The sequence below is a fragment of the Gossypium hirsutum genome, chromosome A06, assembly GCF_007990345.1.
Source record: "Gossypium hirsutum isolate 1008001.06 chromosome A06, Gossypium_hirsutum_v2.1, whole genome shotgun sequence".
In the NCBI taxonomy this organism is placed as follows: domain Eukaryota; kingdom Viridiplantae; phylum Streptophyta; class Magnoliopsida; order Malvales; family Malvaceae; genus Gossypium; species Gossypium hirsutum.
In genome coordinates, this window is record NC_053429.1 from 86,050,683 (window position 1) to 86,064,596 (window position 13,914).

At 33.4% G+C, this 13,914-nt stretch overlaps 1 protein-coding gene across 2 annotated transcripts; it reads left to right on the top strand.

Annotated features, from left to right (window-relative positions):
* The first annotated feature begins 6,249 nt into the window (after window positions 1-6,249).
* LOC107923873 (mitochondrial arginine transporter BAC1-like) lies at window positions 6,250-8,312 on the top strand. Of its 2 annotated transcripts, XR_005928509.1 has the most exons (5): window positions 6,250-6,460; window positions 6,712-6,801; window positions 6,970-7,073; window positions 7,151-7,255; window positions 7,754-8,312. XR_005928509.1 is itself a non-coding variant. In XM_041115335.1 (4 exons), the coding sequence occupies exons 1-4, from the start codon at window positions 6,356-6,358 to the stop codon at window positions 7,185-7,187; spliced, it is 336 nt and encodes a 111-aa protein (XP_040971269.1). In that variant the 5' UTR covers window positions 6,263-6,355; the 3' UTR covers window positions 7,188-7,374. The 2 variants fall into 2 exon arrangements, 1 of the variants encoding a protein (XP_040971269.1); XM_041115335.1 differs by lacking the exon at window positions 7,754-8,312 and having other exon boundaries at window positions 6,263-6,460; window positions 7,151-7,374.
* Window positions 8,313-13,914: the final 5,602 nt, after the last annotated feature.

A 13,914-nucleotide genomic window follows, 5' to 3' on the forward strand; every position in this document is an offset into this window, starting at 1 on the left:
CCAAAATGAAATATGCATGCCAAACTCATCAACTAACATTCAACTAATCATCAATCATAAGTCCACCTATACATGCCATTATAATCTTAACCAAGACATCGAAAACTACCGATATAACTACTGGATAGTGTGATAGATCTCCAACGAGCTTTCGATAATTGAAAAGTAAAGGAAAAATAACCACATAAGCAATGAATGCTTAGTAAGCTCATATAAACTTTAAGCATAATATTCTATCTCAATAATAAACTTTATTGAATAAACATAAACCTATACCAATGTCATAAGGTTCGTAAATCTATATAATCATCAACCTTTTTATACGATTATATACCTTTCAAATTACTTACTTACCATTTCGTTCTCAATGCTTATCATAAGCTTGAACAAAATTTTCAATTTCTGATTTAATGTATTTATCCATGAAATAGGTAGATTTATCCATAGCATAAATAGTTTGCTCACAGATAAATACATCATTTAACTTATCAATTCTTTATTATCATCATACTATATCCTATATTAAACTTCCCGTTTTACTTCCTTTTCTTACCCATTCCATTTGCATATTACCAAGCATAGGCATAGAAATCAACCATGAATACAAGCCTAGTACAAGCCTAAATATCATCAATGCATGAGTTAGTGTACACATACATATATCACTTGAATTAAACATATAATGATCCATTTCCTATGCACATATTCCATTTAAATCATTTAACCTTTCCATAAACATATGCATAAGGTCAAGTGAGAGATTTCCTTTTTAATGCATAACTTCAAAATAAAACATCATACAATCCAACCAACAGCTTGGCACATCAATAACACATGTTAGTTCATTTAAGCATAATTCATGTGAATTTTAACATGAATAACCATTATACTTGAGCGTAATTCAATTGGATTTATCATTTATCTCAACATAACATATTTTTTATGTAACTCACCATTTCAAAGTCTTTCATACATATAAGTCTTGTTTCACATAGAACGCTTACCATATCATTGTAAAATTCATGCTCGTATAATCAAATGAAATAACATCAAATAAGGGAAATAATATTTTCAGTACAACTTACCTGATACAATATATTAGTATGAAGGTTATCAGGCTTGAAGCCTAATATAACATACCAGCACAAAACCTACTAGGCACAAAGCCTAATATAATACATCAGCACAAATCCTAATATAAGACATTGGCACAAAGCCTGCTAGGCATAGAGCCCGAATAGCACTGGCACAAAGCTCACTAGGCACAGAGCCCTAATAACGTTACGTTTCTATTTCACTAGGCAAGCTTCTATTCTAGTCCAACCTAAATCGGGCTTGGAGTTTGTGGTTTTCAGTGATGCATCGCACATTATACTAGGATGTGTTTTAATGCAAGATGATAAAATAGTAGCTTACGCATCGCGACAACTTAAGACACACTAGGGTAACGACCCTATGCACGATCTTGAGCTGGCTGCAGCCATGTTTGCTCTAAACATTTAGAGGCATAACTTGTACGGTGAGAGGTGTATCATTTACACTAATCATAAGAGCCTCGAGTATCTATTAACTAAAAAAAAGTTAAATCTTAGGTAACTTAGGTAGGTTGAGTTGCTTAAGGATTATGACTGTACGATAGAGTATTATCCTGATAAGGCTAATTTGGTAGCTGATGCTCTTAGCTGTAGAGCAATGACTGAACTAAGAACGATTTTACTCGTCTAAATTTATATAAGGATAAGGGACTGCTAGTTGAACTGTAGGTTAAACCAATATGGGTCAAATAGATTCGAGTTAAACAGTTAAGCGATGTGTCTTAAACTAATATGGGTCAAATAGATTCGAGTTAAACAGTTAAGTGATGTGTCTTTAATTTAGCGTCTACAACAGATTGATTCAAGTGAAACTTCAGATTTTAGTTTGAACAAAGTTTTGTGTTTCAAGGGTCGAATTTGTATGCCTAATGATAAGGAGTTAAGGTGATTGATTCTACAGGAGGTGCATAATAGCCCTTATGCTATGCATCTTAGTGGAAATAAAATGTATCGAGACCTTATAGAACTTTATTGGTGGCTTGGTCTGAAACGAGAAGTGACAACCTTTGTATTGTATTGTTTGACATGTCAAAAAGTAAGGCTGAGCATCAGTTGCCTTCCGGTCTACTTTAGCCAATTATGATCCCTTTGTTGAAGTAGGAATGTGTAATCATGGACTTTGTTAGTGAGTTGCCTTTAATCCCTTTAAGAAATATTCAGTTTGGGTCATCATTGATTGGTTGACCAGGGCTGCTCATTTCATTCCTATTAGAACAAACTACTCACTACAGAAGCTCGTTAAGCTATATATTACTAAAATCGTGAGACTGCATAGGATTCCAGTCTTAATTATCTCTTATAGAGATCTACGTTTCACGTCTCAGTCTTGGAAGAAGTTTTATGAGACATTAGGCACCCAACTCGATTTCAGTATTACATATCACCCTCAAACCGAGAGACAGTTTGAGCGAGTAATTCAGATACTAAAATATATGCTTCGAGGTTGTGTAATAGATTTCTAAGGCAGTTGGGAAGATTACTTACTGTCAGTTGAGTTTACGTACAATAACAACTTCCAGTCTATTATTTAGATGACACCTTATGAGGCTCTGTATGGTCGTAAGTGTCGTATTCCGCTGTGTTGGACTAAGTTAAGTGAACGTCAAGTTTTGGGTCTCAAGTTAGTTTTTGAAATTGAGAATACTGTTAAGTTAATCTAAGACCGTCTTAAAGCCACTTTTGATCGACATAAATCTTATGTCGATTTAAAGAGAAAAGATATTGAGTTTTCTATAGGTGATTAGGTGTTCCTAAAGGTGTCCTCGTGGAAAAATGTCCTCTGATTTGGATGAAAGGGCAAGTTGAGTCCGAGGTTCATTAGATCTTATCGTATCATGAAACGTGTCAGACCTGTTGCTTATCAGTTAGAATTACCCACTGAATTGGATCAGATCCATGATGTGTTCCACGTCTTAATGTTGAGAAGGTATCAGTTTGACTCGTCGCACATCATCCCTTTCGAAGAGATTGAGTTATGACCGGATTTGACTTTCGAGGAAGAGCCTGTTCAAATTCTATATCGAGATGTCAAGGTCTTGTGAAAGAAAACTGTTCCTCTGGTTAAGGTGTTGTGGCGGAATCATGGCACTGAAGAGGCCACCTAGAAACCCGAAGAGTCCATCTGTCAACAATTTCCTTATCTATTTGAGTCAGGTAAATTTTGAGGCCAAAATTTTCTTTTAAGAGAAGAGAGTTGTAATGCCCTAAAAATTTGAATGTTTGACTGTTGAATTTCATTATAACTAAGTCTCTATATCTATGGCTATATGTTTTACTTATGTGTTTGAGGTTGGAAGTTCAAGTTGCATCTTTGAAAAATTTTGTTATTTTATCCTAAGGTAACCTTTAGCTTGGAATTAACAACATAAGTTTAATTCTGTCTATATCAGTGTCAAGAATGAGCCTGTTGGTTCAATAGTTAAACATCTGTCTGTGTTAGTGGTTCTATGCTCGAGTCCCGGTGTATGCGTTAAGGAATATTTTTGCTGAATGTGAGAAATCTTATTGGTAGTTAAAATAGAATTTAACGTTTCTCTCTCACACTTTCTTTTTTTTTCCATTCTCCCTCTTTTGTTTTTTTCTTCTTTTGTTTTCCCATTTTTAATTTTTTAATTTTTCTTTTTGATTACGTCTGTAAAGTGGCTACGAGACTATTTTAGAGTCTTACGTTGTTCGTTGTATCGTTGGAGGATCTCTGTGTAAGTTTTGTAGTAATTTTTTTTCGTTTCTGGGAGTTTTTGGATGTTTTTGTTCTTTGGTTGAAATTGTTTTATTACTCAAATTTCTTGTTTTAAGCGTACGTTTAACTCATTTTTTACACAAGAATCTTGCGGAAATCGTTTCACTAACACATTAGTTCCATTTTCGGGATTACGTGTGAGGTGAGTGTTGAAGTTTGAGTGAGCAGGTTGTGTCAAAGTTTTTCGACATAAGAGTTGGTTTTGTGCGTTAATTTTTGCAATTCATTGAGAATAGTTGTTTAATTGGTTATTGGATGGTCGTTCTAGGGTTCGGGGTTCAACTGTGTTGCTCTTACGTCAAAAACTACATCAGGTGCGTACCAAAAACCTGTCACTATGCAAAATTCGAACGCTGGAAACCATCACTGTCGATGCCACACGCGTATGATAGGCCATATGACTCACTGTTGCTATTAGAAACCACACGGGCCAGAGACACAAGTGTGTGTCCAAGCCGTGTGACCCACCATTTGCAATTTAGGATACACGAACCAGTCATTTAGGTCGTGTGGATCAAATAGAGGATTTATCCCTGAAGCTGTAAGAGTCTTCTAACGCGAATGTAAGCCTTCCATAGTGTACATACGATTAGAATTAGACCGTATTAGCTATTATCTGATGATCTGATACTGAACTGTTGATTATATAAATGTATGCTAATTGTGATTATTGATGATGATATTGATCGTATCACCTGACTATGAACTGAATCTAAATGATTGTATGTGCATTCTTGACATTTGACATCTATAATCTGTATTTGCATTGGATGAGAATTGTGTAAAGGAGGAAGTGATATGTTTTGGTTCAGTGGCTAAGAACAATTTATATCTGAATCTGGCGTTTTATCGCAATTTGATCTGGCAGCTAGTCTGCAATCACATTGAACATGTTGGATCGACACTATATGGTGTATAAGGCTAGATAGATATTAAATTCTCATTAACGGTATGTTGGGCTAGTCGGAGATGGTCTGTAGTGGATGGGGGTAGGAAAAACTGCCTCTGATTTTGATATGTTCTGTATCTGAACTAGAACTGTTCTGTCATTCAATTGATGTGTTAAGGCTATATTGGATATTCTCTGTTTTTGATTTGAACTTGAGTTTAGGAATTTACTATTATAATTGTGCTTCTAATTGAATCTATATTGATTGCACACTGAGTTCATAACTCATTTTGTTGATGACCGAATTAAAGTAACTCACATTCCTGATCGACTCAGCGTAGTGGAAGCTCGGTCAACCCTTTATCACCCTTTTATTTATATTATTAGTAATTTTAGTATGTTCTTTGTATTATGACTTTCTAAGAATTATGAATTATCGACGAGGTTTTTATGATTGTTATAATCTGTTAGACGATTTTCAACTATGTTTATAAAAGTTGGTTTTTTCCTAGTAATGTTAATGTAACTCTTCGGACTTGGTCTTAACATCTAGGTTGGGTTTGGGGTGTTACACCCTCTGTTTTCCTACCTTCTCCATTTCTTTTAACATATCAAGAAGTCTAGTTGACAATGAAGAAAGAAGTAAGAAGTCAAAAGCCATCAGTACCTATAACCAAAACTCATAAACTGATATCATACTTCTTTCTTCACTGCCAATTTGACTTCTTGGTATGTTAAAAGAAATAAAGAAGGTAGTAAAACAGATGGAGAAGTAGAAGAGAATGAAAAATAAAGGAAAAAAAAAGAAAGTTAAAAGAATATAAAAGAAAAAAATTAAATTGCTTAAAACAAAAAAATATGGGGACCAATTGTATAATTTAATTTTTATTGAAATGATAATTTAATGTACCATATTAGCTTACCGTTACACCATTAATGGCAATTAATAGCTTAATGACTAAAATGTTACAACACGATAACGCAACTGCTAAAACGTAATGTTTTAAACATAAGTGACTAAAATATAAATTAAATAAATAAAAGTGACCATGGGTATAGTTTACCCTAAATAGAAATATTTTTTTAGAAATATGTAAATGTTTTAGTATTTTTAAAAATATGCTAAAGAAATTATTATAATAAATACAATATAGACAAATTTTGGTTTACCCTTTTACAAATGGTTCCCTGTTCATCACTTTTAATTAAATCCACATAAAAAAATATTTTTATAAAATTACATATTCAGCCTATTGATACTAAAAAATTTAATAACTTCATGATTTTTTAGTATTTATTTTTAATTGGTACTATTTATTATCATTGTCAAATTTATTTAAACTATGACAAACTAAACTTCTTTAATAATTTGTATACAATTTTTAAATATATTTTAATTAACTAATTCAATACAGTTTAAATTAAACATGAATATTTATTAAATATATTTTAATTTATAGATACAATTAACCATAGTTACTACTAGTAGTTAAGTACTTAAGTTGTCTTAAAGCAACATAATCCGTGTCTTTCTCGCAGTCGACACGACAGGGATTGGACCAATCTCCGATGTTCCTCTGACTTTCAAACTAAAATACGATTGATTATATAGCTTTATCAAAACAAAACCCAATGGAGGATGTTTCCATCAAACCTTCCGGTTACAAAGAGTACGTTGTAGGCTTGCTCGCCGGTGTTGCCACCGTCATCGTCGGCCATCCTTTTGATACTGTCAAGGTATAATAAACTTGTTGCTTTGCTTGTCTTTTTTGGATGAAAAGATGAAGATTTTTAAGATATGGAATGGGTGTGGACAAGTTTTGAAGATCTATACCTGTTAAGTGAACTGGTGAAGAATATATTTTAAATGAAGGGTTGGGATTGTAGGAATGTGGGCACATTTGTTGCATTCAAACATTTGAATGTTGATTAGAAGCTTTTATTTTCTGGATTTGTTGACAATGCTGGCTTAGTAAATTTGTTTATAGGTGAAGTTGCAGAAACACAATGCTGAAGTTGAAGGGATTAAATACAGGAATGGCTTGCACTGTACTGTTCGGATACTTGCAACTGAAGGGGTATGCTTCTTGAAAGCCTTTATATCAATTTCAACAACCCCATTTCATTTAAACACACATGTGCTTGTCAAATCCTATACAAATCTTGGCATCTCTTATATATGCTTGTCGTCCTCTCCCTTTGGCATTCTTAACTTCCCGTGGAGAACTCATGTTTAAGTTTGGCAGGTTAGAGAGGGCTTTATAAAGGGGCTACATCATCTTTTATTGGAGTGGCTTTTGAAAGCTCGCTTGTTTTTGGCGTTTATTCACACACAAAAAAGTTACTGCAGGTTCGTATTTAAGGCATTTATTCAAAACAATTCTAGGCATGTTTCTAATTAATTTGCAATTCTTTTGGCTAATGTAGTGAGAAGTTCAGAGTAGTGGGCCGCAGCCCCAAGTAATAATTCCTTCAGCTGCTTTTGGTGGAGCTATTATCAGTTTTGTGCTATGTCCCTCGGAGCTGGTGAAGGTTAGGATCTAGTTTTTATTTTCCCTTTTTACTCCGAAGCTTGCATGTAACAAACTAAAAATTTGAAGCTAAAGACCTAATATTACATAAATAAATAAATATGGTGTAAAACAATTTAAGAATAATAATAATGATGATGACGACGACGATATTAATGTTGCAAAACTAATTAATTTAGTAATATGATAATAAAACAAATAAGTAAATACAAAAAGGAAAATATAATAATAATATTAAACAAATTGATTTAATAATAAATTTGACAATGATAATAAATAGTTATCCAGACTGTTATTCAGTTCTGGTCAGCTGTTTTACCTTTGGATTGGCAAAGACTGTTATCCAGACTGCACCAGATACAAGCTATCAAAGAAATCCTTTTCAAGTTTTAAATTCGGTAACACGATCTGATTCCCTCATTATAGTTAAGAATTAGCCTTTCCTAGTATTGGAGCATGGTGAAGGTGATATAGATGTAATGATTTCCTTGCCTCACAGATTTACGGGAGGGCCGGAGTTAGAGGATGCTATGCCGGTTTGGGTCCTACAATAGTAAGAGCATTTCCTGCTAATGCAGCTGCAATTGTCACTTGGGAGCTAGCCATGAAGCTCCTCGGAATCAAGAACGAGTAAGGAAGCCACTTCATTCATCTAATTTCAAGAGGATTCTAATTTTAACTCATCATCGATATGATCTCAAAGCTTGAATTTTGGAAGAAATGGTGCAAAGTTTGAGCTGTGTTACCTTATCGAATTCTTTTTGATGTCTTTCTATTAGCAATCCTGGAAAGAATTTCATATATCATTAATTCAAACCAAGGAACAAATGGTTAAACCTTAAAAGTTGGTGAGTGTAATAAGCCCAATTTGCCCGGGCCCATCAAAGAATGAACCAAAAAATAATAAAAATAATTAGCCCAAAACTAACCTAAGCCCTAGCCTAAATTATAAGCTCAAAATTCTAAAATTTTCAGAAAAAAGAAGGAAAAAACCTTAGGTGTGCAGCACTTAGGTCTGCCACCGCCTCTGCCACCTCTGTCAATACCGCCCTACACTCGCACCGCCGCCTTCAAAGATCAAAAGCAGAAGTAACAACAAATATACAAAATAGATTAAAACTTTGTAAAATGGCTACATAAGCCATGATAAATCATTGTAATTTTTTCTTGGATACAAAGATTGAATACAAAAACAGAAAAAAAAATACACAAGAACAAGAGAAAATCGAAAGGTAGAAATTTTCAAAGGTTCCTATTCTTCTTTATTTTATTTTATTTTGTTTTATTTTGATTATATATATAATAAACATATACATATAATAAAAAAAACATATCTTTCTTCCTGGAACCGAAAAGTTCCTTCTCTTTTTGGCCATTTTTGGCCATATTTTCTAAAAACTGACCCCAAATTTGGAATCGGGGGATCGAGAGGATTAAACGGGGCATTTTTAAATTTTTTCGGCCACCACAGACGACGGTGTTGACGCCGGCAACAGATGGCCGGAGCCATGGCCGGGGAAGGGGTTGAGAGAGAGAGGGGAGAGCATTTTTCTGATTTTTTTTTAAATTTCTGACTTATATAGACTTCCAAAACGACGTCGTTTTAGGACTGGCCCTAAACACCCAAAATGGCGTTGTTTGAGCCTTAATTCGATTTCGACCTGACCCAGAGCTTAGGATCTGCGTGTTTTTTAACAGAAGGACTAATTGTACTTTTAGCCCTTCTGTTTTTAATGGTTTTGCAATTAAGCTTTTTATATCTTTAATTTCTACCCTATTAGTTTGTTTCAATTTCATTTTAGTTCTTATGTGAACGACGCCTTTTTGGAGAAGGGAGAATTTCCAATTTTGGTCCCTCCTTGTTATTCGCTCGTTTAACTTGGTCATTTTCCTTTCTATTTACTTCTGATTTGCCCCAAGTTTTTGTTTTAAAATTCAATTTAGTCCTTTCTTTGTTATTTTGCTACTTTATTATTAAATCAATTTGTTTAATATTATTATTATATTTTCCTTTTTGTATTTACTTATTTGTTTTATTATCATATTACTAAATTAATTAGTTTTGCAACATTAATATCGTCGTCGTCGTCGTCATCATTATTATTATTCTTAAATTGTTTTACACCATATTTATTTATTTATGTGATATTAGGTCTTTAGCTTCAAATTTTTAGTTTGTTATTCTTATTTGTTATTTTATTTCTGGCTTTTTATTTTATTTTATTTCCGTTCTTCATATTGTCATTTACATTAACATACTTATTGTTCTGTTATGCACGCAAATACCACAACCTATATTACATTTCACCATAAAACTGTGTTACATTTTACGCTATGCATTAAAAAATTTGCTTTTAAAATAAGCAATTCTCTGTTTTTTTTAAATTCGAAAGGTCGTTCCCTAACTTACGAGATTTTGATTTTCTCGATAAATCTAAACAAACGAACATTTTTTATCTCAGAAATTATGAAAAGGTCGTGTTCTAACTTATGGAATATGATTTTTTTCTAAAACATAGACAATCAATCATCTTTTAAAATAAATTTTTCTGCGTTTACTCGCTTATCGGGAATTTAAGACATTGTGTTCTAACTTACGGGACGTAATTTTTTCCTCGATTAATGTGAAATATGCTCTTTACTCGAAAAATTTTCAATTAAATAATATTTTAACAAAGGATTTTATTTTTAAAATCTTTTTAAATTCTTAATTCTCGACACTAAGACATTAATTAATCAACGAGGTACCAATTTTGGGCGTTACGAGGGTACTAATCCTTCTTCGTACGTAACCAACTCCCGAACCCGTTTTTCTGAATTTTGTAGACCAAAATCATCGTTTTAATAAATCAAACTTCTTATTAAAATGATCAAATTACGAGGTGGTCCGATCACACCTCATAAAAAAATGATTGGTGGCGATTCCCATTTTTCATTTTCGTTTTCAAAATAAGAAGTCGACCCCTTTTTCAAAAAGAAATGGTTTCGACAACTTGACAAACTACACTGGGGAACCAAAATAAAAGAGTCAAGCCACGAGTTGATTACTTTTTGTCTTTTTGCCGAAAACTAAAAACTTGGTTTAAATTTACGATCCTTTCGTTGCATTTCATCTGTCGTTGTTGCGATCTTCATTATTTTGGTTTATAATTGTTTTACTGGGTTGAGTTTTTGATATATTTCTTCATATTGCATCGCATAAATAGGTCGATTTTATCCTTTTAAGTGGAAGTGAGAAATTATTCCTTCGTGAGGTCTTCACTTCCTATAGGATAGTAGATCACTTTCGGGATACATCCGTACCTATGTCTTCGTAAGATTTTTATCTTCGTATAGCCATAGAGAAATGTATTCTCCTAAACTGAACTTGGTCTATATGAGCCTGTAATGGGTAAGGATCGAGGATTCTGCCGGTTCATATACCTTTACTTTAGAACCGAACTGCATATAGTGATCCTTAAGAGCCCGCCTTAGGTAGAGCCATACCAAACCCTAGTGGTTACCCGAGTAGGTGCTTTATTTATTATTCCTTGCTTGTTTTAAGCTGTGTATGAAATACTGACTTGTTTTGTTTTACTTTGATTGTAACTGCATGGCATTTTCATCACAAAAAAGGTGTTAATTCACATCCGGTTGCTAAATAGATAACTTATCATGGAAAAGGGGTTTCTTATTAAAGTGGAGGATAATGCGGCCGTCCGGATATGGGCCGAGACAACGCAGCAAGAGAAGAGTGATAGTCTTAAGGAGGGGTACGTGTCGGAGTTGTAAGATTTCACTCGTATTAGCTTAAGCTAAAATAATCTTTAAAAAATGAAAGAAATATGGGATCAATGGTATGGTGAGATCAAGCAACTATTCTACTGTAATTATGGTGATTTGCCCTATCTACTCGATATCAAAGTGGACAAGCGCTTATTTCGAGCTCTCGCCCAGTATTGGAATCCTACTTATAGTTGTTTTACTTTTGGAAATGTGGATTTGGTACCTACTGTGGAAGAGTACACGGCCTTACTCCATTGCCCTAAGATTTAAATTGACAAGGCTTATTCCAGAGTTGTTTATGTCTCAACGTTCTTAAAAAAGCTGATAAATATCACAGGAATGAGTGAATAGTGGGTTGCAGCCCGAATCAATCAGAAAGTTGATAGTAAATGCATTTCTTGGAGAAATTTGAAAGATTTGATCCTAGCACATCCTAATGTGAAGAAAATGGTTGATGTCTTCGCGTTAAGCATCTACGGATTGGTTATCTTCCCTGAGGCTTTAGGGCATATAGACGAGGCAGTCTTTGATTTATTTGACCGACTTGATAAAAGGGTCACATTTGTTCCCGTAATTTTGGTCGAAATTTTTAGATCTTTAAACGTATGCCGAAGAGCGGGCATAGGGAGATTTATTGGATGCGCACAACTCTTACTAGCATGGTTCCACAGCCACTTTTAGAAAGTGGAAAAAGTTTCATATCGAATCTTCTCCAAAGACTATTCTCCGTTGAAAGAGTTAATGGCTACGCCAAGGCGAGATGATATTACAGAAGAAAAATAGATGATGATTCTCCGAAATTTGCAAGACAAAGATGTCGAATAGAGAGCCCCTTGGATGGTCCCTGAAGAGATTCTATATCGATGTGGTGATTTCGATTGGGTTCCCTTACTTAAAATATGGGGGGATGTCGGGTATGTAATATCCCGAAAACTTTTACAGTAAGATATTATCCTTGATATGGTAAAATAATGAAATAAAGTGATAAAAAGGGAAATTTTGAGTTATGTCAAAATTGAGAAGTATATTATGATATATTAATTCAAGAAAGGACTAAATTGTAAAAGTGAGAAAAGTTTTGTTGTACAAGAGTAAATACTTAAATTTTGAGGGGTTAAAGTGTAAATATGAAAAATTTGAAGGACCAATAGTGTAAATATTTTAAGAGTGGAATGATCTAGAAACTAAGGAAAATGGATAAATTAGGACCAAATTGAATAGGTGAAGAACTATAAGGGACTAAATTACAATTTACCAAATTAAATGATGACTCAATGATGGAATTTTAAAAGATAATAAAGGGCAAAATGGTCAATTGGAAGAGAGAGAAATCTAGAAAGCAATGATGATGTTGGAGATATTTTAGATTAAATAAATAAATAATAGTTTATTAATATTTTAATTTAATTTTTAAATGATATTTTATTATTTTATTATTATTTTATTTAGTATATATAAGGAAAAAAAGATGAAGAATCATCATCTTTTTTCCCATGCACCCAACGTATGAAGAGAAAAGGAAGAAAGAAACTTTCTTTTCTTTACGATTTGGTCATTCTACCAAAAATTTACCATTTTCACCCAAAAATCAAAAGAATTTCCTTAGCTACCAAGAGAGAAAAATGTTAAGGAGGCTATGGGAAGTTAAAATATCAAGTTGGATTCAAGAAATTGAGGCTGATTGAGAGAGAAAATCAAGATGAAGTTTGGAATCAATAGAATAAGGGGATTTAGCCTGGACTGGTAATCCCGACAATACTCTATGAGTTTATATTATAGGGAATTTAGCCTGGACTGGTAATCCCGCTGTAAGGATGAGGTTCGCGGGAGTGTGCTCTCTGAAATGAAATGCGTAAGACCATGGTTGAAAGATACCATGGCAACATGATATGAAATGTGTAAGACCATGGTTGAAAGATACCATGGTAACATGATATGAAATGTGTAAGACCATGGTTGAAAGATACCATGGCAACGTGACATGAAAAGAATAAGACCATGGTTGAAATATACCATGGCAACATAACGGGAAATGAAAAACACCATGGTTGAAAGATACCATGGCAGCATGACATGAAATGAATAAGACCATAGTTGAAAGATACCATGGCAACTTGACATGAAAAGGATAAGACCATGGTTGAAAGATACCATGGCAACATGACAGAAAATGAGTAAGACCATAGTTGAAAGACACTATGGCATCATGTCAAAGATAAATAAGACCGTGGATGGGAGACGCTATGACATCTGTTGAACAAGTGATATTCAGATAATATGTATCAGATGGCGAATGGTTATATGAAATGGTTGTGTGAAATGTTTACAAGAACTGATCATATGGAAATATATGTACAAAATAGTTGTATGAAATAATTATGAAGATAGATAAACGAAATAAGAATAAATACTGGAATATAATTTATGTTAAGTTTGATATAAACTTTACCGGAATAAATATACATAAAATATATGGAAATGATGGAGCATGAAATATGGATATAATGAAATGATTTATACTTATAAAGAAATGGTAAGAGAATGATATGTTTCATGACATGTACATATATGATTATCTTTGATATGTTGATACAAGGAAATTATGTAAGTTGAGACTATTATTAAACTCAAGTGCGATATGTCGAGAAAATAAGTATATCAATGTTGAATTTAGATGAAATATGTGCAAGTATACTAACAATGATGTTGTTTGACGCTTAAACAAGTACCAAGCTATTGATTGAATGGTAACATGTTTAATTATAAGGAGCATTGAAATGGTACATACTTAGATAAAAATAAAATTTAAGATTTTGCGAATTTTTTTTATAATCCCGATTTAATTCCAGTTGGTTTCTAGTGTATGTTTGGGCTTCGAGGGCTCAATAGAGAGAC

What these genes read in the sequence shown, in the direction of transcription:
- LOC107923873 (XM_041115335.1), top strand. Translation starts at nt 6,356, where the DNA reads ATGGAGGATGTTTCCATCAAACCTTCCGGTTACAAAGAGTACGTTGTA. An exon ending in ATCCTTTTGATACTGTCAAG is followed by an intron (nt 6,461 to 6,711) that starts GTATAATAAACT and finishes ATTTGTTTATAG; the next exon opens with GTGAAGTTGCAGAAACACAA. An exon ending in GGATACTTGCAACTGAAGGG is followed by an intron (nt 6,802 to 6,969) that starts GTATGCTTCTTG and finishes TAAGTTTGGCAG; the next exon opens with GTTAGAGAGGGCTTTATAAA.